General features: G+C 37.6%; 1 protein-coding gene and 1 long non-coding RNA gene across 2 annotated transcripts; both read left to right on the forward strand.

The window, feature by feature from the left end:
- The first annotated feature begins 1,540 nt into the window (after nt 1-1,540).
- On the forward strand, nt 1,541-25,776 carry LOC103468068 (rhamnose-binding lectin-like). Its single transcript, XM_081608528.1, has 23 exons — nt 1,541-1,550; nt 2,668-2,729; nt 12,756-12,809; nt 13,018-13,045; nt 13,182-13,250; nt 13,340-13,469; nt 13,581-13,685; nt 16,654-16,735; nt 16,972-17,025; nt 17,256-17,274; nt 17,470-17,532; nt 17,620-17,752; nt 17,857-17,970; nt 22,682-22,760; nt 22,989-23,042; nt 23,258-23,285; nt 23,417-23,488; nt 23,578-23,707; nt 23,819-23,922; nt 24,073-24,141; nt 24,231-24,360; nt 24,827-24,930; nt 25,550-25,776. Coding segments are annotated over exons 1-23 (1,695 nt in total). The 3' UTR covers nt 25,552-25,776.
- LOC145552327 (uncharacterized) lies at nt 6,099-8,904 on the forward strand. Its single transcript, XR_014088336.1, has 5 exons — nt 6,099-6,126; nt 6,854-6,916; nt 7,004-7,136; nt 7,241-7,344; nt 8,568-8,904. It is a non-coding gene; the product is annotated as an uncharacterized LOC145552327 (long non-coding RNA).
- Nucleotides 25,777-26,518: the final 742 nt, after the last annotated feature.

Here is a 26,518-nt window from a genome sequence, read left to right on the forward strand (position 1 = left end):
GCTCCTACAGCCAACTCGGTCCTCTTCCTCTGTTTGGTTCTCCTCATCTTCATCACCTCTTGTGATTTCTGCTTTCCTATCGATTTCAATTTGAAGAGGCTTAAAGACGTTACTGTTTTGGCTGGATGGAGCTGGCACAGTTGAACATTTAGATGTCATTTAACCAGAATGCATTGCAGTGTGAATAACAAGGCAATGCTTGTGTTGTGGATAATTTATCCTTCTCCATGCTAAGTTCTTGATGTATGAGTTCGAAGAAGAGTCAGTGAGTTGAATTTATGAATTCCATTTATAACACCAATATACAGCTGGTCCATTTCTTATGCTACCTTTAGGAGTTAGCAGGACAAAATGGCATCAAACAAAATTTTTCCACTCCTTTTTTAGCTTCTTCTAAGCTACGCCCTAAAGAGGGTGATCCCTAGTATGTCTTACTGTTTAACCCTAGCTTTGAGGACGTTTCCTGACATGTAATTTTCTTTAGCTTTAGCTTTGCATCTAGCTAAAAGAGATAGCAGGAAAACACAGAATTATTTATTCTCAACGGTCCCTCACTTCGGGTGATATAACATCACAGGCAACAATCATTAAATATGTCCATGTGTGTGTCCAAGCTATCTCTATAATACACGTAAACAGTAAAATAAATAAATAAACTTCAGATATCACCACAAGCCACCACTGATTGATTGATTGATTGATTGACAATAGCCCACCAGAAGGCCCAAAACGTTGATAGTCATTCTATATTTAGATTCCTATATAACATAAAACACACACACACACACGTGTTTGCGTGGCTATCTTAGTGGGCACTTTCCTTTGACTTTCATTCATTTCTACAGCCTAAATTTTACCTTTACCCTTTTCCTGACCCTAACCATCACATACCTAACCCTACCCAAAACTCAATTCATACCTTAGCCCTAAATCTGACCCCTGACCCAAAAAGAGGGTTTCCCCTTGTGGGGTCCAGGCTTCGGTCCCCACAAGGAGCAATTTGTCCCCACAACGTAGTATGTGTCATGAAAACCGTCCCCACTAGTTATTACAAACAAACACACACACACACACCCACACACACATCGCCCGGAACGTTAGCTGGAGATGGGCACCAGCAACCCTCCCGACCCCACTGAGGGACAAGGGTGAAAGAAAATGGATGGATGGATATATATATATACGTACACACACACACACACACACAGGTCGGTCTGTCAGGGACTCCCAGGCCTCTTTCTCTCCACATTTCGCTCCTGGGCTGTTGCATGACTAATATAAGAAAAACTGCAGAGGACAAACTAATCTGGGTATTTCAATCTTATTTCTGAAAAGTCAAGAAAAGACACTTGTTATTTTTGCTAAAGGCAATAACTCAGGATTGTGCTTCTTGTGTTGATGGAGGAATGCGTAAATGGCTTTGCATTGTTCAAGACTATTTGAGCTCCTTCACTGAGGAGGTCAAGTAGTTGAAGAAAAACTCCAAGGAATCTTTAAAATAACGTGCAGAACGGCCAGTTCCACTTTATTTGTGACCACAATGAGTAAAGGTAAGGGTCAGGGTCAGAAGGAGGTCAATCCTGAAGATACTTCTTCACATTTCTGATGATTGGAGCTTATTTAACCTTTTGCTGTTTCCTTATCCTGTTGCTAAACAAAACTGATGCTTTATTTTTCTAAAGCTTGCTTTAAACATTTCATCTTTGAGATGGAGCTCTTATCATTAGATATCACACCATCTACACCAGATATTTATGCCTAAATCTTCATCCTTTTGGCAGTTTATTGCATATTGCTGATGCTTATGGGAATCTCACTCAACATAAATTATCATAAACATGAACCTTCAATTCCAGACAAAGCAGCACAAACTCTGGTGCAGAAACATCCACAACACATTTACAGATAACTATTCTCTCTGTACTTTTCCAGAATCCCAAGGCCTGAGAAACGACTTGGTGATAATTTCCAGACTTAAATATCAAAGATTTATTTCTTCTCTCTTCCTAAATGTATTTACATCAAGGATTGATAAATAAACCTATATTTCAACAAAATGTATAGATATGTTGAAATTAATTCATCATTTAAAACAGCATTTTGTATTTACTGGGATCAACTTTGCATGACACCAAAATTTATCCACAATCTGACAGAACAGAGAAAACGCAAATTCAGAAAGAATCGTTAGCTCCATCGTGTTTCCAGAGATATTAGTAAGGTTTTAAATATTGAACTAATCCAAGAGTAAAATAACTGGGATTTCATAGAGCAGATAAAGACATTAATGGTTTATGATTCCTGTATAAAACCAGAGAGCAGATGGAGACGGCTGACAGAATCACGGTCCACATCAAGGCCAAGAATCTTTGTTAACAGAAAATCCCACCTGGCTGCTGCAGTCAGTATCTAAAACCCAACCAGGTTTTTCCATCCCAATATTTCAATCTGGAGTGACCTGCTAGCTTGGCTGATGGCTATGAAGGGATGATCAGTGATTTATCACCAGAAAGGAGGAGAAATGGCTTCAGGTGTGACACACCATCACCAACCTGAACTTCTGGTCAGAAAATCTCCACAGGCTGAATTGTTGAAGGACTAAAGACATTTTGTTCCTCTGTCAGATCATCAGTGAAGGTTTATAACGCCTCCATTCCCTGGTTGAAGGCACACTGCTTCCAGTGAGTCCTGCTGCTGCTGCTGCTGCTTTGATGCTTCATCACAACAAGGTAAGATTTGACTGAAAACTGGAAAATGTCAACCTATAGTTACATTTTCTGATTTACTAAGATTTAAACTTACAAAAACAAAATAGTATCTTACTGAAAGCGTTTATGTTCATATTTATTCATTAAAATGTGCCATTTAGTTCAGCAGATTGTTGAAAATATTTCAGAAAATCATTGAGTTTTTCTCAGTCATATCTCAGAATAACTGAATGTTTCCTATTTTCATACAGATGACATTCATCCTTTTTACTTTGTTCCTTTGTGGATTCATCCTGGAAATCAATGTGAGTGAAAACCTTCTCTTTTTGTGGTTTGAATATCTGTTGTTAAAAACATTATTTTACTGGTTTTATTTAGCAATTATAGTATTCTTGTCATTCAGTTGTTAACCAGATTTTAATTTGATGCTTTCAGCTCCAAGAAGATTGAAGTAAAATTCCTCTGTCGTTTCCAATTGTGATAAAAAAAATTTTCTTGTTTGTTTTTTAACAGGCAGGACGTGGTTTACAACAACCAATAGGTAGAGTTGCTGGTTTTAGCATGAAGACAAGATTATTGAATCTACAATAATGAAACATACATTTAGCTTTAGATCATGGATAGCTGAACTTTTCCGTGTCTTGATATTAATATGATCTGAATCTCTCATATGACAGAACCTAGGTCATTCCCAGGTTACTCATTCCTTGTGACATGTGAGGGGTCAGTCAGTCACATCCAGTGTGGTAAGGTCACTGGTTTTACTGGTCTGTCTGGACCATTACACCAGGCATACATTCAGATTTCTAACATTTATTCTTCTTCCAACAGAAAGAGGGGTAATATATGTGATCAGTGCTAAATATGGTCGCAGCGACCGGAAGACTTGCTCTGATGGGGTACCTTACAATGAGAGAAGGAAAACTAATTGTGCTACGAGGGCAAATTTGGTGTTTCGGAGGTATAGAGCTTCAGTCTTTATTAAAGACTTTTCAAACCGGACATGAATTAATAAATCCAAGAAATGCCAAATCACAATTTTGAGGAAACTGACTTTGATGTAAATTTACAGCTGCCATGGCAAATCGGCGTGCTCTGTCTTAGCCAGTAGCTCTGTGTTCGGAGATCCCTGTGTCGGGATCTACAAGTACCTGGACGTGAATTATCGTTGTCAAAAGTGAGTTTATGGTACAACTTCCCTAAAATCTTTCTAAAATTCAAGAACATTGAAAAGCATTAATGTCACATTGATTTTATTCAGGTGAATTTAATTTCCTTTATTTTAAGGAAACTTAATCAGTAGCAGCTTAATTTACCATGTTTTTAATCTGATTAACAAACCCAGATATTCAACTGGCAAATTAATTGACTGAAATAATTTACTGTTTTTTCATGCTTTAGATTCTGTTTTTTATGTATTCACTCATTTTATTTATTTATTTATTTATTGTTTTTTTAAATTCCTCTAGTTCTTTTTGTCAAAGTTAACATCACATAATAAAATATCAGGACTTGGAGTTTGGTTGCCAAGGCAATCCTGTGGAGCAGGTTTTGTCCAAACTCTGCAGTCTGGTTAAAACTTTTCCCTCATCAGCTTTAATGTTCCAGTCCAGCTCAGTAACACAGTCAGTAGCACTAATGCCTTGCAGCAACAAGGTCCTGGGTTGGAATCCTAGCCTGGGTCTTTCTGCATTTATTTAGAAAGAATACATTTAATTTTTTAACCAAAGTCAGAAAACCAGCACTGACTCTCCAGAGGCCTTGTTGCAGGTTCACAACTGGTTATATTTTACTTTCTGATGTCTAAAATGCATTCTGCTGAAATTATGTTAATATTTTCCAGATCCATCTCCACATATTCGGCCCTGAAGCGACCATCAGATCAGATGTACTGAGGATGGAATGCATCATAATCAGTAACATCTACAGACGTTGTGATCCAGCTTCATCTCTCTTCAGTGTCTTTCAGTTTTCTTAGCATTTTCTTTGTTTTTGTCTCCAATCTTTATCCTTTTTGCTTTTATTTCAACTTTTCTTGAATAAACTTGACTTGCATTTACATTTTGCTCAGTTTGCCTTTGGTCGCTATAAACAGCCTGATGGGAACAAAACTTTGACAAACTCCTTTCACCCCATAAGTTTTACCTTCCATATTTAATATGGTCATGGTTGGCTGACGTTTGTGGGGCTTATTTACAAAAATGGAAAAATGCTTCATCTGACATCCAAACTTTAAAAAATTCCTAAAACATCACACTCTCATTCAAATGAGCTGTGATTTTTTTTGAATGCTTCTTTGAATTGTTCTCAACATTTCATACACATCATGAATGGCCATATCTTCATCTGCCTCACTCTGGGTTTTTTCACAAGTTTGTACGTAACACAATTACCTGTATCTTTCTCAATCTTTTGACAATCCTGACTAAATTGCTCCCAATAGTGGGACATGTCAGCCTTAATCATTCTGCAAAGTTTGGCAAGAGTCAAATTCACATTTATCTTGTCCAGCAACATGTCTGAACATAACCATATTTCAGCCTTATCTAACTTTATCTAAGGGGAATTCCAAGTTTAAATGAACCATATAAACTATATTATTTATTTGACCATAGTATGATTTGTATTTGGAAAATTTGTCTCATTTAATTTTCACACTTTTCTGCATGAAATTCTCTTCAAATTCAGAAGTGGCCTGTTCCTTGAAGGAAGTAATGCAAGACAGTTTAGCTGACTGAGAACATCAATAAAGTACTGATGTACATTTCAACAGTACATTGCACCCAGAACACTGTCGCACATTGGCACTGTCCTGATGGAGAAAACAGGAGACGTTCAAGAACAACTGATCCAAACAGAGAGTTCTCCACATCATCACAACGGCTGATAACCATGGAACCAACTGGACAACAATAACTGCACATTGCTGCACAATTGATAACCAGTTTCTAGCTGGATATCTGACCTCTGACATGTGAAGAGACCAAACTAGCTCTATGCTTGTTGTTTCCCAGAATGCATCTGGCCACTACCAGTGATCTGCTTCTAAGTTTGGCTGCACTTTATCCTGAGTGTTGCTAGTGAAACTGAATTAAAAACATGGGCACTAAAACTAAATTCATACTGTTGAATTTATACAATTTTAAAGCACATTTTTACAATTACTTGAGTCATCCAAGCACAGCACTGAAATATTTCCATAATCTGATAAAACCTGACACATCCCTGCCTCACCATCACCAGCCTGGACTTCTGGTCTGAAAACCTCAACAGGATGAATTGTTGCCTGGATAAACACATTTTGTTCCTCTGTCAGATCACCAGTGAAGGGATATAAACCCTCCATTCCCTGGTTGAAGGCACACTGCTTCCAGTCAATCTGGTTTCTGCTGCTGCTTTGATTGTTCATCACAACAAGGTAAGATTTGACTCAACAAACCCAAAAGGAAAACCTGCCTACAATTCTGTTCTTCTAATATATTTTATGATCAAATCTGGTCCTGATTCTCTGAAACATGAAAACTTGTTTCCATCATGTTCACATTGATGGATGAAATGTATTATTTGGTTCAGCAGCTTGTTGAAAATCTAGAAAATCATGTAATATTTTCAGTCATATCTCAGTGTAACTGAATGCTTCTTATCTTCATACATATGAAATGTGTTCTTTTTTCTTTGTTTCTTTGTGGATTCATCCTTAAAGTAAATGTGAGTGAAATCCTCTTCTGTTTGCTGTTTAGAAAATCAGTTGTTAAAAATCTACTTTTAGTGTTTTTATCTCTTTATTTTGTGAAACAGGCAGTGAAACACTGAAATGTGTCTGTGTGAACAGCAGATAAACGATAACTTTATTTTCAATCAGTTCTAAAAAAGTTTTTTGTATGCAATTACTGTTTATATCTGTTTCTTTTGATTAACAGGGAAAAAGTTAATCAGAAAGTTTGTGCTCTAATCTTTCTGGTGTTTTGAGTTCACAAGGTGGCGCTGCAGGTTTTAGTATAAAGACAAGCTCGGCATGAAGGCTGATGCTGAACGTTCATTATTTATTGGATCTAAAACTGTTAAACATGAATATATCTTTAGATCATGGTGTCTGGACTTTTCTGTGTCTTGAGATTAATATGATCTGAATGTTTCATATGCAGCAAACCTCCCAGTAAAAAAATCCCTCGTGGCATGTGAGGGAGCAGTGGCTCGACTCCACTGTGGTAAGGTCACTGGTTTCACTGGTCGGTTCTGGAGCATTACACCATGAATACATTCAGGTTTCCAACATTTCCTCCTCGCTCTGGCAGCAAAAGGTCAGGCCATCTATGTGACCAGTGCTACATACGGACGCTGGGACTGGAAGACCTGCAGCGCTGGGAGACCTGCCTACCAGCTAGAGAACACTGAATGCTACACAGACAGAGAGGAAGTTGGTGAGAGGTACAGAGCTTCAGTATTTCCTGAAGGTTTATCAAACTGAATGAGAATGAGTGAATGAGGAGGTCTAAGAAAGGAAAATGATCGACTTTGATCTGAATCCACAGATGCAACGGGAAACAGTGGTGTAAAGTCAGAGCCAGTAACTATGTGTTTGGAAATCCCTGCTATGGAACCTTCAAGTACCTGGCGGTGGAATATCTTTGTTACGGTGAGTTCAGACTCTCACTTCACTAAAATCTGTCTACAAACAGGAACAGCTTTAAAAACTTGGTGGAGCACAAACAGCAACTTTATGGATGTTTTTTCTGCTTATTTTAATGTTTTGCCTTTTCTAAGCAAAAAGCCATCAGTAGCAGCTTTATTCATTATTTACCCTGATTAACAAACCCAGGATATTAAACTGGAAAATTAAATATAAAAAAAGGGTTTTCTTTAAACTTTTAAAAGTACTCTGTACTAAATTCAGTTTTTATTTTTATTTATTTATTTGTTTATTGTGCTTTTGCTTCCTTTGATTGTTTTAAAGATAAAAATCATCACAACAAAAATAATATAATTTCTTCAGGTTTGGAAAACCCTGACTGTCCTATTCATGAGACTGTCTTGGTCAGAGGCTTCTCCAGACTCGCTGAAATACAGACTGCTACAAGAGATCTCTTCTTCCAAAAGCCATCAGCATCTACACTGTAAAATCTAATTAGTTATCAATACTTCAAAAAGCATGTAAACCGACTGCACTTAACAATACAAGTACATAGAAGAATATATTCTGCTCAAAGAAATAAAGGGAACACTTAAACAACACAATATAACTCCAAGTAAATCAAACTTCTGTGAAATCAAACACAATCAAGCAACACTGATTGACAACGGGGACCCTCGTTGGGTCAATTAGTGTTGCTTCCTAAGTGGACAATTTGATTTCACAGAAGTTTGATTTACTTGGAGTTATATTGTGTCAAGTGTTCCCTTTATTTTTTTGAGCAGTGTATTTTAAGATGCACCAATTGGTGCATCCTTTGTAGAGAACACTTATAGATGAGTGAAAGCAGCTCAACCCATCAAGCATTTAATCAAGAGCCACATGCCTCACATATCTATGAATGAATCAACAACAGGTTCCAATCTTCTGACTTCAAATCCAAAAATACTTTATTGTTCTCAAGGGGAAATGAAATGTTGCTGAAAGTCATTAATTCAAATTCTTCAGTTCTTGTTGATCCTGATGGCTGTTGACCAGAACGATCTCTTGTAGCAGTCTGTATTACAGCAAATCTGAAGAAGCCTCTGACTGAAGACACTCTTCCTAAGATAGTCTGAAAAGGATGTCAGGGTCGTCCATAGTTTTCTTGATTTTATGAATAATTCTTTGTGCATCATCATTTTTATCATTATCTGCATCATCATCATCATCATCATCATCATGTCCAGAGGTTCCCCAGTCACGCCCAAAATAGAAGCAGACGTCTCCTTCTTCATCAGAAGGCTGATGAAGGCTCTGATGCTGCTGCTCCAACAGACTGAGAGAAGTTCTGCAGCATCTTGCTGCAAACCTGGAAGGATCTTAGCTTCCTCAAGAATCTAGCAGAAAATAACTTGAATTACAATTAAAAGTGATAAATAAAGTAATAACTCAGATTATAGTTTGAAAATGTCTTTATTTTCCTTCCTGTTATATCAACCTTAAAGATAGCCTTTATCTCCAACTGCTTCTCTTTATAAACTGCTTCACTCAAAATAAAACAAAAAGCACAAAGAAGAACATGTACATGGCCTTACATTAAATAATCTAGTTTTTAAGATTATCAATGTATTCCTCTCAGTTCACAGGAGCTGGGCTGGTAACTGAACTCTGCTGGCAAACCCCAAACTGTTAGCAAGCAACCCTTGTCAGTGTTTGTAGTTAGTAACAAATACATCCGTGAATTCCATTTTGTTATTTCACCTTCAATGAGACTCTGGTAAATACAAACTGAATGTTCCCATAGCTGAGTGGCTCTTAGATGGTCAAATGAGAATTTACCAAGCAGATTATGTAGAGGTCACTGGGGCCACGATCAAGTGGAACTGGGAGAAATACAATATGGCCATCACATCTAGAAGGGGATATTAATGACTAGTTCTACACCAGCCAGTTCTACATCTTCCAACTCTACCTAACCCAGTTCTACATCACCCAGCTCTACGTCACCCAGTTCTACACCACCCAGCTCTACATTCCTTCACTGAGAGAACAGACTTTCATCTACTGTTGATTGTTTATAAATTACTGAACGGATCAAAGATCTGCTGCTGATGGATCAACCTTCCAGACCTCTCAGGTTCTGGTTCTGGTTCTGCTCTACATCCAGAACCAGAAGCAAACATGGAGAAGCATTCAGCTTCTATGCACCACAAATTTGGAACAAACTTCCAGAATATTGCAAAACAGCTGTTTTTATGATATAAAGCACTTTGGACAGCTATTTTAAAAATAGGTTTTACAAATAAACTTTGATTGATTGATTGATTGATTGATTGATTGATTGATTGATTGATTGATTGATTGATTGATTGATTGGGAACAGACCACCAGAAGGCCCAAAAACTCTGATAGTAGTTTTATATTTAAATTCCCATATAACATAAAACACACTCACACACGCACACCCACACACACACACAGGCCGGTTTGTCAGGAACTTCCAGAACTCTTTCTCTCCACAGTTCGCTCCTGGGCTGTTGCATGATTAAGATAAGAAAAACTCTACAGGACAAACTAATCTGGCTATTTAAATGTTATTTCTGAAAAGTCAAGAGAATACTCACTTGTTAGTTTTGCTAAAGGCAATAACTCAGGATTGTGCTTTTTGTGTTTTCAGTTTGCATTGTGGATTTTATCTTTTAAGTTGACATTGTCTTTTAAACCAAATAATTTCAAGTTCTTGCCATAACCTTCTTTTTGGGAACCAGGAAGTGGGTGGTACCCAACCATACTTGGAAAAATGTGGGAATTACAATGAGGTGCAGTACCAATCTGAAAATTTAAGTGGGCAGTATCGGGTCACACACCATAACACAAAAGTGACTGAAAAATATGTGATATTGGCCATTGCTGAAACTTCACCAGTACCTTTAAAATGGCTTATACAGTCATTTAAATCCACCGTCCTCATGCGGACCAACTTTTAGGTCCCCATGAGGGAGGAGGTCCCCATGACGTGACTGTGTAAACAGATTGAAGTCCCCATGATGTCATAAAAACAAGTACACTGAAAACACAAACACACACTGGCCTGTCTATCAGGAACTCCCAGGCCTCTTTTTCTCCACAGTTCGCTCCTGGGCTGTTGCATGATTAAGATAAGAAAAACTCCACAGGACAAACTAATCTGGCTACTTAAATGTTATTTCTGAAAAGTCAAGAAAAGACTCACTTGTTAGTTTTGCTAAAGGCAATAACTCAGGATTGTGCTTTTTGTGTTTTCAGTTTGCATTGTGGATTTTATCTTTTAAGTTGACATTGTCTTTTAAACCAAATAATTTCAAGTTCTTGCCATAACCTTCTTTTTGGGAACCAGGAAGTGGGTGGTACCCAACCATACTTGGAAAAATGTGGGAATTACAATGAGGTGCAGTACCAATCTGAAAATTTAAGTGGGCAGTATCGGGTCACACACCATAACACAAAAGTGGTTGAAAAATATGTGATATTGGCCATTGCTGAAACTTCACCAGTACCTTTAAAATGGCTTATACAGTCATTTAAATCCACCGTCCTTATGCGGACCAACTTTTAGGTCCCCATGAGGGAGGAGGTCCCCATGACGTGACTGTGTAAACAGATTGAAGTCCCCATGATGTCATAAAAACAAGTACACTGAAAACACAAACACACACTGGCCTGTCTGTCAGGAACTCCCAGGCCTCTTTTTCTCCACAGTTTGCTCCTGGGCTGTTGCATGATTAAGATAAGAAAAATTCCAGAGGACAAACTAATCTGGGTATTTCAATCTATTTTCTGAAGTCAAGAAAAGACTCTGTTGTGAGTGAGTCTTGTTAGTTGCAAACTATAGTTGCCGTTTTTGATATAGTAAGAATAAAACATGCAAAAAAAGAATTAGTATGTTTAAACTTTACTAAAAGCTTTTATGTTCATATTTATTCATTAAAATGTGCCATTTAGTTTAGCAGATCATTGAGATTTTCTCAGTCATATCGCAGAGTAACATAATGTATCCTATTTTTGGATGGATTTTTTGATGTTGCTAAACAAAACTCATGATGTATTTTTCTAAAAGGTTTGTATTAAACATTTTGTCTTTGAGAAGGAGCTTTTATCATTAGAAATCACACCATCCACATAAAGATATTTATGCCTAAATATTAATCCTTTTGTAGTTTATAGCCTGCTTCTTATGCTTGTGGGGATCAGTAGCATGTCATCACTCCCCCCCCTCCAAACTGTACCCATATTGCTTATGGGGATCTCACTCAACATAAATAATCATAAATATAAAGATGAAAGTCCAGTCCCAGACAAAGCAGCACAGACTCTGGTGCAGAAACATCCACATCACATTTACAGATAACTATTCTCTCTGTGCTTTTCCAGAATCCCAAGGTATGAGAAACAACTTGGTGACCATTTCCAGACTGAAATATCAAAGATTTATTTCTTCTCTCTTCCTAAATGTATTTACATCAAGGTATGATAAATAAAGCTATATTTCAACAAAATGAATAGATAGGATTGAAATTAATTCATCATTTAAAACAGTAATTTGTATTTACTGGGATAACCTTTGCATGATACTAAATTTGTCCACAGTCTGACAAAACAGAGAAAGCAAATTCAGAAGCAATCGTTAGCTCCATCATGTTTCCTGAGATATTAGTAAGGTTTTAAATATTGAATTAAACCAAGAGTAAAATAACTGGGATTTCATAGAGCAGATAAAGACATTAATGGTTTATGATTCCTGTATAAAACTAGAGAGCAGATGGAGACGGCTGACAGAATCACGGTCCACATCAAGGCTAAGAATCTTCGTTAACAGAAAATCCCACCTGGCTGCTGCAGTCAGTATCTAAAACCTAACTAGGTTTTTCCATCCCAATATTTCAATCTGGAGTGACCTGCTAGCTTGGCTGATGGCTATGAAGGGATGATCAGTGATTTATCACCAGGAATGAGGAGAAATGGCTTCAGGTGTGACACACCCATCACCAACCTGAACTTCTGGTCAGAAAATCTCCACAGGCTGAATTGTTGAAGGACTAAAGATATTTTGTTCCTCTGTCAGATCATCAGTGAAGGTTTATAAAGCCTCCATTCCCTGGTTGAAGGCACACTGCTTCCAGTGAGTCCTGCTGCTGCTGCTGCTGCTGCTTTTATTCTTCATCACAAGGTAAGATTTGACTTAAAACTGGAAAATGTCAACCTAAAGTTAAATTTTTTGATTTAGTAAGGTTTAAACTTACAAAAAGGAATAGTATCTTACTGAAAGCTTTTATGTTCATATTTATTCATTAAAATGTGCCATTTAGTTCAGCAGATTGTTGAAAATATTTCAGAAAATCATTGAGTTTTTCTCAGTCATATCTCAGAGTAACTGAATGTTTCCTATTTTCTTACAGATGAAATTCGTCCTTTTTACTTTGTTCTTTTGTGGATTCATCCTGGAAATCAATGTGAGTGAAAACCTTCTCTTCTCTTTGTGGTTTGAATATCTGTTGTTAAAACATTATTTTATTGGTTTTATTTAGCAATTATAGTTTTCTTGTAATTCAGTTGTTAACCAGATTTTAATTTGATGCTTTCAGCTCCAAGAAGCTTGAAGTAAAAATCCTCTGTCGTTTCCATTTGTGATTAATTTTGTTTCTTGTTTGTTTTTAACAGGCAGGACGTGTTTTACAAAAACCAATAGGTAGAGTTGCAGGTTTTAGCATGGAGACAAGATTATTGAATCTACAATAATGAAACATACATTTAGCTTTAGATCATGGATAGCTGAACTTTTCCGTGTCTTGATATTAATATGATCTGAATCTCTCATATGACAGAACACAGGTCATTCCCAGGTTTCTCATTCCTTGTGACATGTGAGGGATCAGTCAGTCACATCCAGTGTGGTAAGGTCACTGGTTTTACTGGTTGTTCTGGACCATTACACCAGGCATACATTCAGATTTCTAACATTTCCTCTTCTGTCTTCCAATAGAAAAAGGGGTAATATTTATGATCAGTGCTACATATGGACGCAGCGACCAGACGACTTGCTCCGATGGGATACCTGACAGCCATACAAAGAATACTGATTGTGCTATGAATACAGAGTCGGTGTATGAGAGGTACAGAGCTTCAGTCTTTCCTAAAGGTTTTTCAAACCCGACATGAATTAATAAATCTAAGAAATGTCAAATCACAATTTCTAGGAAACTGACTTTGTTGTAAATCTACAGCTGCCATGGGAAATCAGAGTGCTCTGTCTTAGTCAGTAGCTCTGTGTTCGAAGATCCCTGTGTCGGGACCTACAAGTACCTGGACTTGTTTTATCGTTGTCAAAAGTGAGTTTATGGTCTAACTTCCCTAAAATCTTTTTAAAATTCAAGAACATTGAAAAGCATTATTGTCACATTTGTTTTATTCAGGTGATTTTAATTTCCTTTTTGTTAAGTAAACTTAATCAGTAGCTGCTTAATTTGCAATGTTTTTAACCTGATTAACAAACCCAGATATTCAATTGGCAAATTAATTGACTGAAATAATTTACTGTTTTTTCATACGTCAGATTCCGTTTTTTTTTTGTATTCACTCATTTCTTGTGTATTATTTATATTATTTACTTATTTATTTGTTTATTCATTTTTTGCTTCCTCCAGTTCTTTTTTGTCAAAGTTAGCATCACATAATAATATATCAGGACTTGGAATTTGGTTGCCATGGCGATCCTGTGGAGCAGGTTTTGTCTAGTCTGGTTAAAACTTTTCCCTCATCAGCTTTAATGTTCCAGTCCAGCTCAGTAACACAGTCAGTAGCACTAATGCCTTGCAGCAACAAGGTCCTGGGTTGGAATCGTAGCCTGGGTCTTTCTGCATTTATTTAGAAAGAATACATTTAATTTTTAACCAAAGTCAGTAAACCAGCACCGACTCTTGAGAGGCCTTGTTGCAGGTTTAGAACTGGTGATATTTGATGTCTAAAATGCATTCTACTGAAATTATATTGTTAATATTTCCATGGTTTCAGTTTTATTTGAAACTGTCTGAAGCGACCATCAGATCTGCTGTGTGAGGATGAAATGCATCATAATCAGTAACATCTACAGACGTTGTGATCCACTGATGTGCAGCTTCATCTCTTTTCAGTGTCTTTCAGTTTCTCCAATCTTCATCCTTTTTGATTTTATTTCAACTTTTCCTCAATAAACTTGACTTGCATTTACATTTTGCTCAGTTTGCCTTTGTTCACTACAAACAGCCTGATGGGGATGAAAACTTTCTCAAGTGGAGTTAATGTGTTAACTTTAGTTTGGGAACTGGGCCACGCCCAAACCACACCTCTAATTTTCCAGCCGACCTATTAATACTCTGCTCACCCACTCATCTCAATCTGTTATGTTTTTGTCAACCGTCAGATCAGTGATTCTTGCTACGATTACAAATCTTTAAATTCAACTCGCCACAGAATGCGACGTGCCTATTCAGCCCTACCATTCGGATTCAGACGATGATTTTCAACACTCCATCTGCTGCCCCTTCCAGTGATTAGTCAAGCTCCTAGTCACAAACACCGCTCTGTCGTCTTTGATTCTCGAACGTCATCTCGCACCTCATTGGCGTCCATCCGAGGTTCATCCTCCACCTCCAACAATATTCCAATCCCATGGCCATAGACCGCTTAGAGGCGTCAGCTTTCAGGCTCGTTCTTTCAGGCCACTGCCGCCTCCCGGTCCTCAGCCAAACGACACCAACACATCCGCCGCAGGCGTCTCAACTCGTCAAGGCCTCAGCTTCCGGTTTGTCGCTTTCCTTTCAACGCTCTCTACACGAGAAAGAATCCCTCTCAGCCGCTCAGACAACAACGTCTGTTTCCTCCTCAAACATCTCTGGTGACGTCATCCCAACGACGGCTCATAGACCTCCATCGGGGCGTCAGGCTCCCCCCGGATCACTGCGTACTTCCAGAGTCTCTCAGCCAACTGCCACCGACATATCCACATCTCAGCGTTCCTCCTGAGAAACTCAACGATTAACGGCAACACCACTGAAGTTCAAACATCCCGGGCCTCCGCTTCCTCCTCCGGTGTCTCTAGTGATGTCATTTTCACCTCCACTTGCACCGATTCCGGACTTCCACTCGTACCGACAGCTCCCCTATTGGGAGCCAGGTTGTTTTACAATACCTGCCCGCATCCTCTCTGTTTGAGCTTAAGCCTTAAGATCTTGTCTGTACCATTGTACCCTACCCTCCCAAGCTTCACAAACATCTATTTAATTTACACAATCAGAGCTCCCCTTTCTGTCCCTTTTATGCAATAACACAACATAGCATCCTTCTTCCGTTTAACCTTCATTTTGCCATAATGTGGATGACTGTTGCCAGGAAAAAAAAAATCTTCCGCAGCAATTTGTTCTACACAGAATCAGAAGAAACCTCTGACCAAAGATGCTCTGCTTTCTCGACCCGGTCTCATGAATAAGATGTTGTTCATAATTTTCTCGATTTATTAAGAACCTTCATTTGCGTAATCATCAAGTCATTTCGTCAAGTTCCAGCACATTTCAGAAAACAAAATAGTTCTAGAGCGCTTGCATTACGTTTTTTAAAAAAAATGCAGTCCTAGAAAACAGTCAACAATTGAAATAAAATTTTGTTTTTTTGTATTACACACAATTTGCAATGTTTCAACAGCAACTATCTTTCTTGCAGTCTCTGCGGTGCTACATCTCATCCATCAACTACTTGTTCAATTACTCTCCCTCTTCATCCTCGTTCCTCATCTCGAACTGTCCTGATGGAGAAAACAGACGTTCAGGAACAACTGATCCAAACAGAGAGTTCTCTACATCATCACAACGGCTGATAACCATGGAACCAACTGGATAACAATAACTGCACATTGCTGCACAATAGATAACCAGCTTCTAGCTGGATATCTGACCTCTGACATGTGAAGAGACCAAACTAGCTCTATGCTTGTTGTTTCCCAGAATGCATCTGGACCCTACCAGTGATCTGCATCTAAGTTTGGCTGCACTTTATCCTGAGTGTTGCTAGTGAAACTGAATCAAAAACATGGGCATTAAAACTAAATTCATACTGTTGAATTTATACCATTTTAAAGCACATTTTTACAATTACTTGAGTCATCCAAGCACAGCACTGAAATATTTCCATAATCTGATAAAATCTGACACATCCTTGCCTCACCATCACCAGCCTGGACTTCTGGTCTGAAAACCTCAACAGGATGAATTGTTGCCTGGATAAACACATTTTATTCCTCTGTCAGATCATCAGTGAAAGGATATAAACCCTCCATTCCCTGGTTGAAGGCATACTGCTTCCAGTCAATCTGGTTTCTGCTGCTGCTTTGATTCTTCATCACAACAAGGTAAGATTTGACTCAACAAACCCAAAAGGAAAACCTGCCTACAATTCTGTTCTTCTAATATATTTTATGATCAAATCTGGTCCTGATTCTCTGAAACATGAAAACTTGTTTCCATCATGTTCACATTGAAGGATGAAATGTATTATTTGGTTCAGCAGCTTGTTGAAAATCTAGAAAATCATGTAATATTTTCAGTCATATCTCAGAGTAACTGAATGTTTCTTATCTTCATACAGATGAAATTTGTTCTTTTTACTTTGCTCCTTTGTGGATTCGTCCTTAAAGTAAATGTGAGTGAAATCCTTCTCTTCTGTTTGCTGTTTAGAAAATCAGTTGTTAAAAATCTACTTTTAGTGTTTTTATCTCTTTATTTTGTGAAACAGGCAGTGAAACACTGATATGTGTCTGTGTGAACAGCAGATAAACGATAACTTTATTTTCAATCAGCTCTAAAATCTTTTAAGACAAAAACGTTTTTTGTATGTAATTATTGTTTATGTCTGTTTCTTTTGATTAACAGGGAAAAAGTTCATCAGAAGGTTTGTGCTCTAATCTTTCTGGTGTTTTGAGTTCACAAGGTGGCGCTGCAGGTTTTAGTATGAAGACAAGCTGGGCATGAAGGCTGATGCTGAACGTTCATCATTTATTGGATCTAAAACTGTTAAACATGAATATATCTTTAGATCATGGTGCCTGGACTTGATATTAATATGATCTGAATGTCTCATGTGCAGCAGACCTCCCAGAGGGAAAATCCCTTGTGGCATGTGAGGGAGCAGTGGCTCGACTCCACTGTGGTAAGGTCACTGGTTTCACTGGTCGGTTCTGGAGCATTACACCATGAATACATTCAGGTTTCCAACATTTCCTCCTCGCTCTGGCAGCAAAAGGTCAGGCCATCTATGTGACCAGTGCTACATACGGACGCTGGGACTGGAAGACCTGCAGCGCTGGGAGACCTGCCTACCAGCTAGAGAACACTGAATGCTACACAGACAGAGAGGAAGTTGGTGAGAGGTACAGAGCTTCAGTGTTTCCTGAAAGTTTATCAAACTGGTTGTGAATGAGTGAATGAGGAGGTCTAAGAAAGGAAAATGACCGACTTTGGTCTGAATCCACAGATGCAACGGGAAACAGTGGTGTAAAGTCAGAGCCAGTAACTATGTGTTTGGAAATCCCTGCTATGGAACCTTCAAGTACCTGGCGGTGGAATATCTTTGTTACGGTGAGTTCAGGCTCTCACTTCACTAAAATCTGTCTACAAACAGGAACAGCTTTAAAAACTTGGTGCAGCACAAACAGCAACTTTATGGATGTTTTTCTGCTTATTTTAATGTTTTGCCTTTTCTAAGCAAAAAGCCATCAGTAGCAGTTTTATTCATTATTTAGCCTGATTAACAAATGCAGGATATTAAATTGGAAAATTAATTAAATATAAAATAATTATTTTTTTCTTTAAACTTTAAAAAGTACTCTGTACTAAATTCTGTTTTTATTTTTATTTACATATTTGTTTATTGTGCTTTTGCTTCCTTTGTTTCATTTTTTGTTTAAAAGATAAAAATTCATCATAACAGAATAAAACACATTATTTCTTCAGGTTTGGACAACCCTGACTGTCCTCTTCATGAGACTGTCTTGGTCAGAGGCTTCTCCTGACTCACTGAAATACAGACTGCTACAAGAGATCTCTTCTTCCAATAGCCATCAGCATCTACACTTTAAAATCTAATTAGTTATCAATACTTCAAAAAGCATGTAAACCAACTGCACTTAACAAAACAAGTACATAGAAGTACATATTTTAAAATGCACCAACTGGTGCATCCTTTGTAGAGAACACTTACAGATGAGTGAAACACCTCAACCCATCAAGCATTTAATCAAGAGCCACATGCCTCAAATATCTATGAATGAATCAACAACAGGTTCCAATCTTCTGACTTCAAATCCAAAAATACTTTATTGATCCCAAGGGGAAATGAAATGTTGCTGAAAGTCATTAATTCAAATTGATGCTGATGGCTGTTGACCGGAACGATCTCCTGTAGCAGTCTGTATTACAGCAAATCTGAAGAAGCATCTGACTGAAGACACTCTTCCCAAGACAGTCTGAAGAGGATGTCAGGGTCGTCCATAGTTTTCTTGATTTTATGAATAATTTTTTGTGCATCATCATCATCATCATCATCATCATCATGTCCAGATGTTCCCCAGTCACGCCCAAAATAGAAGCAGACGTCTCCTTCTTCATCAGGAGGCTGATGAAGGCTCTGATGCTGCTGCTCCAACAGACTGAGAGAAGATCTGCAGCATCTTGCTGCAAACCTGGAAGGATCTTAGCTTCCTCAAGAATCTAGCAGAAAATAACTTGAATTACAATTAAACATGATAAATAAAGTAATAACTCAAGTTTGAAAATCTCTTTATTTTCCTTCCTGTTATATCAACCTTAAAGATAGCCTTTCTCTCCAACTGCTTCTCTTTGTAAGCTGCTTCACTCAAAATAAAACAAAAAGCACAAAGAAGAACATGTTCATGGCCTTACATTAAATAATCTAGTTTTTAAGATTATCAATGTATTCCTCTCAGTTCACAGGAGCTGGGCTGGTAACTGAACTCTGCTGGCCAACCCCAAACTGTTAGCAAGCAACCCTTGTCAGTGTTTGTAGTTAGTAACAAATACATCCGTGAATTCCTTTTTGTTATTTCACCTTCAATGAGACTCTGGTAAATACAAACTGAATGTTCCCATAGCTGAGTGGCTCTTAGATGCTCAAATGAGAATTTACCAAGCAGATTATGTAGAGGTCACTGGGGCCACGACCAAGTGGAACTGGGAGAACTGGGAGAAATACAATAATCCACATGGCCGTCACATCTAGAAGTGGATATTAATAAGTAATTTATTGATACCTGGTCAGAAATATTTAACTAAATAATGAGGAACAGGCCTGGCGACCTGTCCAGGGTGACCCCACCTCCTCTGGCCCGGAACGTTGGCCTGAGAGGCACCAGCAACCCTCCCAACCTCACTGAGGGACAAGGGGGTAAGAAGATGGATGGATGGATGGATGGATGGATGGATGGATGGATGGATGGATGGATGGATGGATGGATGGATGGATGGATGGATGGATGGATGGATGGATGGATGGATGGATGGATGGATGGATGGATGGATGGATGGATGGGATGGATGGATGGATGGATCGATGGATGGATGGATGAGAAACATCCCAAAACCTCACCTACTCAAATTCCTTTCAGCTTTTCACATAATACCACTATAGAGTATCTAAGTCATGCCCCCTCTGCTGGACCTCATAGGACCTTTAATTTCATTTAAGTTTATTTGATAGAGACAGACACACATTGACTCAGACAGACAGAACAGAGCAGCAGTTCCATGTTTGCTTCATAGTGTTTACAGCACAAGCTAATTCACAGCTCGTGTTCCTAGATGGGCTTTTATATAAAAACCATTGTTCGTATAAACAATAGTTTATATGAACTATTCATTTAAACTATTGTTTATATAAACAACAGTTTATATGAACTATTCATTAAAAAACTATTGGAAAGTGAAATAATAATTTAAAACAATAAGATGATGTTGACTCTGTATACACAACCACGTAGGGCATTTCCTACTGTGTCATGTCCTTTAACCTTAGCTTTGCACGTGTGTGTGTGTGTGGGGGTGTGTGTGTGTGTGTGTGTGTGTGTGTGTGTGTGTGTGTGTGTGTGGGTGGGTGTTTTATGTTATATAGGAATCTAAATATAAAACTACCATCAGAGTTTTGAGCCTTCTGGTGGTCTATTATCAATCAATCAATCAATTGTCCGTCCGTCTAACCTTATTTGTATATCACATTCCACCAAAAGCTCTCAAAAGTTCTTTACATCATAAAAACACCAAAACAAAAAGTCATAAAAACTGAGCGATCATAAATAATCATCAGAATGTTTTAGATTGTTCCATTTATTACGGCTCAAAGCAACTTTAAACATGTGGGTTTAACCTTGGTTTAAAGGAACTCAGTGTTTCGGCTGTTTTGCAGTTTTCTGGAAGTTTGTTCCAGATTTGTGGTGCATCAAAACTGAATGCTGCTTCTCCATGTTTGCTTCTGGTTCTGCATGCAGAACAGAACCAGAACCTGAGAGGTCTGGACGGTTGATCCAGCAGCAGCAGATCTTTGGTCAGATAAGTGATTTATAAACTACCAGAAGTAGTTTAAATTATGTTCTCTCAGTGAAGAACTGTAGAACTGGGTGGTGTAGAGCCGGGTGATGTAGAACCGGGTGATGTAGAACTGGGTGATGTTCTCTAGTCAGAGAAGAGCTTCACATCTTGCAGAGATTATCGTCATGGCAAAATGATTTTTGTTTCACTCATATTACAAAGAAAGTAAAGTCTGTTTGTTTTTCAATAAAGAAAGAACCATTACAGTCCTTGTATATTCAGATCATTCTTATTCTATTGAACAAGAATCACAAGAGGTTTAGTTCTGTTTTCTTCCATCTCTTAGCTGTTTGCATGCTCATACACACACACACACACACACACACACACACACACACACACACACACACACACACACACCTACACACACACACACACACACACACACACACACCTACACACACACACACACACAGTCCAGTCTGTCAGAAACTCCGAGGCCTCTTTCTCTCCACATTTCGCTCTTGGGCTGTTGCATGATTAAGATAAGAAAAACTCCAGAGGACAAACTAATCTCGGTATTTCAATCTTATTTAATCTCAGCATAAACTAAAATCTGTAACTGAGGTGTGATGATGGTAACAGCATTCATTACATTGTTAGGGAATAGGGATCAAAGCATTTCATAAAACAAAGGTTAGCAATAGCAGCTGACTTAACCTGAATGACCAGCGCGGTTTTCTTTGGAGTTTCTGGACCAGAACACTGTCCACTGAGGTTCTGTTACAGAAAAAAGGGGGAGATAAATTGAGTTATTTTATTGAGCAAATTTTGAGTTTTGAATCTTTTTATTTTTTGAGCAAAGGAGGTTGCATGACTTTTAACTTAAATTCACTAAATGGGTTTCGAGGTGTATCACCCATTAATTATTAGTTAACTAGTTAGATAAGTAGTAGTTTCTATTGTAATAATGAACATTTCAAATGTATCAATTTAATATATTAAAAATTAACATGTCTAAAAAAATGATAAAGATATAATTTTACAAAATAGTTTTACAAATATGTTTTCTGTAAAACAGAAGTGATTGATTGACTGCCTCAACTGCTTCAGTTTAAAAGAATAATATTTTGTCTAACTAGGTCATTCAGCAAGGTCTAAAATAGATATTTGTATTTTTCCTCACCTAATAAATGTATTCTAATGAAACTCTGATAAAACAAATATGAGCAGTTTCAATACCAAAACATCTGTTTCACTCAATATTTTCTGATTAGTTTTCAGCTCCTTTGGTTATAATGTACTAAAACCTTTTCAAATGAATATATGACTTATATAATCTTAAGAATGTGATCCAATATAAAAAACTACTAATGAGACTACTAATTTTAATCAAATTATGATTATTATATCTAATAAAAATGTTCTACTGATTAAGTTATATATTGATTAAACTATGAGTCTAAATCTAACCTAAACTAAGGCCTACTCAAAACAATCAGGATCAGTCTAATATTTCAACATGCACTAAAGTTAAAGCTAGCATTAAATTAAATTAATTAAACTAATTTTCCAACACTGGGCTGGGGGCTATGAAGAGATGATCAGTGATTTATCACCAGAAAGGAGGAGAAATGGCTTCAGGTGTGACACACCATCACCAACCTGAACTTCAGGTCAGAAAAACTCCACAGGCTGAATTGTTGAAGGACTAAAGACATTTTGTTCCTCTGTCAGATCATCAGTGAAGGTTTATAAAGCCTCCATTCCCTGGTTGAAGGCACACTGCTTCCAGTGAGTCCTGCTGCTGCTGCTGCTTTTATTCTTCATCACAACAAGGTAAGATTTGACTGAGAACTGGAAAATGTCAACCTATAGTATACATATAGTTATAGTAAGGTTTAAACTTACAAAAAAGAATAGTATCTTACTGAAAGCTTTTATGTTCATATTTATTCATTAAAATGTGCCATTTAGTTCAGCAGATCGTTGAAAATATTTCAGAAAATCATTGAGTTTTTCTCAGTCATATCACAGAATAACTGAATGTTTCCTATTTTCATACAGATGACATTCGTCCTTTTTACTTTGTTCCTTTGTGGATTCATCCTGGAAATCAATGTGAGTGAAAACCTTCTCTTCTCTTTGTGGTTTGAATATCTGTTGTTAAAAACATTATTTTACTGGTTTTATTTAGCAATTATAGTTTTCTTGTCATTCAGTTGCTAACCAGATTTTAATTCGATGCTTTCAGCTCCAAGAAGCTTGAAGTAAAATTCCTCTGTCGTTTCCAATTGTGATTAATTTTGTTTTTTTGTTGTTTTGTTTTTTAACAGGCAGGACGTGGTTTTCAAAAACTGAAAAGTTAGTTTTGCAGGTTTTAGCATGAAAACAAGATTATTGAATCTACAATTATGAAACATAAATTTTGCAGTAGATCAAGAATAGCTGAACTTTTCAGTGTCTGATATTAATATGATCTGAATCTCATTTAGCAGAACCTAGGTCATTCCCACCAATAAGATCCATTGTGGCATGTGAGGAATCAATGGCTGGATTAGTGTGTGGTAAAGTCACTGGTTTTACTGATTGTTCTGGAGCATTACACCATGAATACATTCAGTTTTCCAACATTTCTTCTTCTGTCTTCCAACAGAAACTGGGTCTATAACTGTGACCAGTGCTAAATATGGACGCAGCGATCAGACGACTTGCTCCAATGGGATACCTTACGACCAGACAATGGATACTGATTGTACTACAAGGGCAGATTTAGTGTTTGAGAGGTACAGAGCTTCAGTCTTTCCTAAAGGCTTTTCAAACTGTATATGAATTAATGAATCAAAGAAACACCAAGTCACAATTTCTAGGAAACTGACTTGGATCTGAATCCACAGATGCAACGGGAAATCGATGTGCCTTGTCTTAGCCAGGAGCTCTCTGTTCAGAGATCCCTGTGTCGGGACCTACAAGTACCTGGAGGTGAAATATGTTTGTGAAGGTGAGTTTATGATCTGACTTCCTTTCTAAAATTCAAGAACAACATTGAAAAGCATCTAAAATCATGAAACATAAATTTTGCATTAGGTCATGGATAGTTGAACATTTCAGTGTCTTAAAATTAATATGATCTGAATTTCTCATATGACAGAACCTAGGCCGTCCCCAACAATAAGATCCATTGTGGCATGTGAGGAATCAATGGCTGGACTAGTATGTGGTAAGGTCACTGGTTTTACTGATTGTTCTGGAGCATTACACCATGAATATATTCAGTTTTCCAACATTTCTTCTTCTGTCTTCCAACAGAAACTGGGTCTATAACTGTGACCAGTGCCAAATATGGACGCAGTGATCGGACGACTTGCTCCGATGGGATACCTGACAACCAGACAGACGATACTGACTGCAAAAAGGAAATATATGAAGTTGGTAGGAGGTACAGAACTTCAGTCTTTCCTAAAGGTGTCATGGAGAGGAGATGAAGACGATGAAGATAAATGGGTTAGGACCCAGTTAGTTGAAGATGATGGTGGTGGTTTAATGATGAAAAACACAAAAATCCAGGGAGCACAGATGACCAAAAGCTTGGCGCTACTCTCTCGTATCAACTGGTAAACGGTAATCAATAGACGGCAGACAAGAGACTAGACAGTCTTGACAAGGACCTGGCCGAGAACAAGAAACACAGGTTGGTATAAATACACAGAGGGTAATCAAGGGTACTAGACACAGCTGGGATCAATCAAGGGTAGACAGGAAAACTGAACTTACAGAAACCTAACTAAACACACAGAAAAACTGAAATCCTTACAAAAAGGTTTTTCAAACTTTATATGAATTAATAAATCCAAGAAATGTCAAATCACAATTTCTAGGAAACTGACTTTGATCTGAATCCACAGATGCAACGGGAAATCGGCGTGCGCTATCTTTGCCAGTACCTCTGTTTTCAGAGATCCCTGTGTTGGGACCTACAAGTACCTGGAGGTGAAATATTTTTGCCAATGTGAGTTTATGGTCTACTTTCACTAAAATCTTTCTAAAATTCAAGAACAACATTGAAAAGTATTAATATTACATTTGTTCTATTCATGTGATTTAAATTTCCTTCCCTCCATCAGAAGCAGCTTTATTTGCCATGTTTTTAACTTGATTAACAAACCCAGATATTCAATTGGCAAGTTCATTAACTGAAATAATTTTGTGGGGTTTTTTAAAGATTCTAAATTCATCCCTTTTGTTCTTTGTTTCTTCTTTTTTAATAAAAAAAAGTTAGAATCACAGACAAAATATCAAGACTTGGAGTTTGGTTGCCATGGCGATCCTGTGGAGCAAGTTTTGTCTAGTCTGGTTAAAACTTTTCCCTCATCAGTTTTAATGTTCCAGTCCAGCTCAGTAACACAGTCAGTAGCACTAATGCCTTGCAGGCAAAAAGGTCCTGGGTTGGAATCCTAGCCTGGGACTTTCTGTATTTATTTAGAAAGAATACATTTAATTTTTTAACCAAAGTCAGAAAACCAGACTTGACTCTCCGGAGGCCTTGTTGCAGGTTTAGAACTGGTGATATTTTACTTTCTGATGTCTAAAATGCATTCTACTGAAATTATATTGTTAATATTTTCCAGAGCCGTTTTAAAATAATCGGCCCTGAAGCGACCATCCGATCTGCTGCACTGAGGATGAAATGCATCATAATCAGTAACATCTACAGACGTTGTGATCCACTCATGTGCAGCTTCATCTCTCTTCAGTGTCTTTCAGTTTTCTTAGCATTTTATTTGTTTTTCTTCTCCAATCTTCATCCTTTTTGATTTTATTTCAACTTTTCCTCAATAAACTTGACTTGCATTTACATTTTGCTCAGTTTGCCTTTGTTTGCTATAAACAGCCTGATGGGGATGAAAACTTTGACAAACTCCTTCCAAACTATGAAGGCAGTTTAGAAACTGTTTCCAGTCTGAACAGGAAGGAACTGGTGGAGGAAGTTGGTTGAATGTCTGTGAGAACGCTGATCTTTCCATATACTTTCACGCGATAAGTCTTACCTTCCATATTTAATATGGTCATGGTTGGCTGAGGTTTGTGGGACTTATTTACAAAAATGGAAAAATGCTTCATCTGACATCCAAACTTTAAAAAAATCCTAAAACATCACACTCTCATTCAAATGAGCTGTGATTTTTTTTGAATGCGTCTTTGTATTGTTCTCAACATTTCATACACTTCATGAATGGCCATATCTTCATCTGCCTCACTCTGGGTTTTTTCACAAAATTGTGTCTTTCTCAATCCTTTGACAATCCTGACTAAATTGCTCCCAATAGTGGGACATGTCAGCCTTAATCATTCTGTAAAGTTTGGCAAGAGTCAAATTCACAATTATCTTGTCCAGCAACATGTCTGAACATGAACATATTTCAGTCTTATCTATCTTTATCTAAGGGGAATTACAAGTTTAAATGAACCATATAAACTATACTATTTATTTGACCATAGTATGATTTGTATTTGGAGAATTTTTCTAATTTCATTTTCATACTTTTCTGCATAAAATCCTCTTCAAATTCAGAAGTGGCCTGTTCCTTGAAGGAAGT

Source organism: Poecilia reticulata, chromosome 7 (assembly GCF_904066995.2).
Source record: "Poecilia reticulata chromosome 7, P_reticulata-male-v2, whole genome shotgun sequence".
NCBI lineage: Eukaryota > Metazoa > Chordata > Actinopteri > Cyprinodontiformes > Poeciliidae > Poecilia > Poecilia reticulata.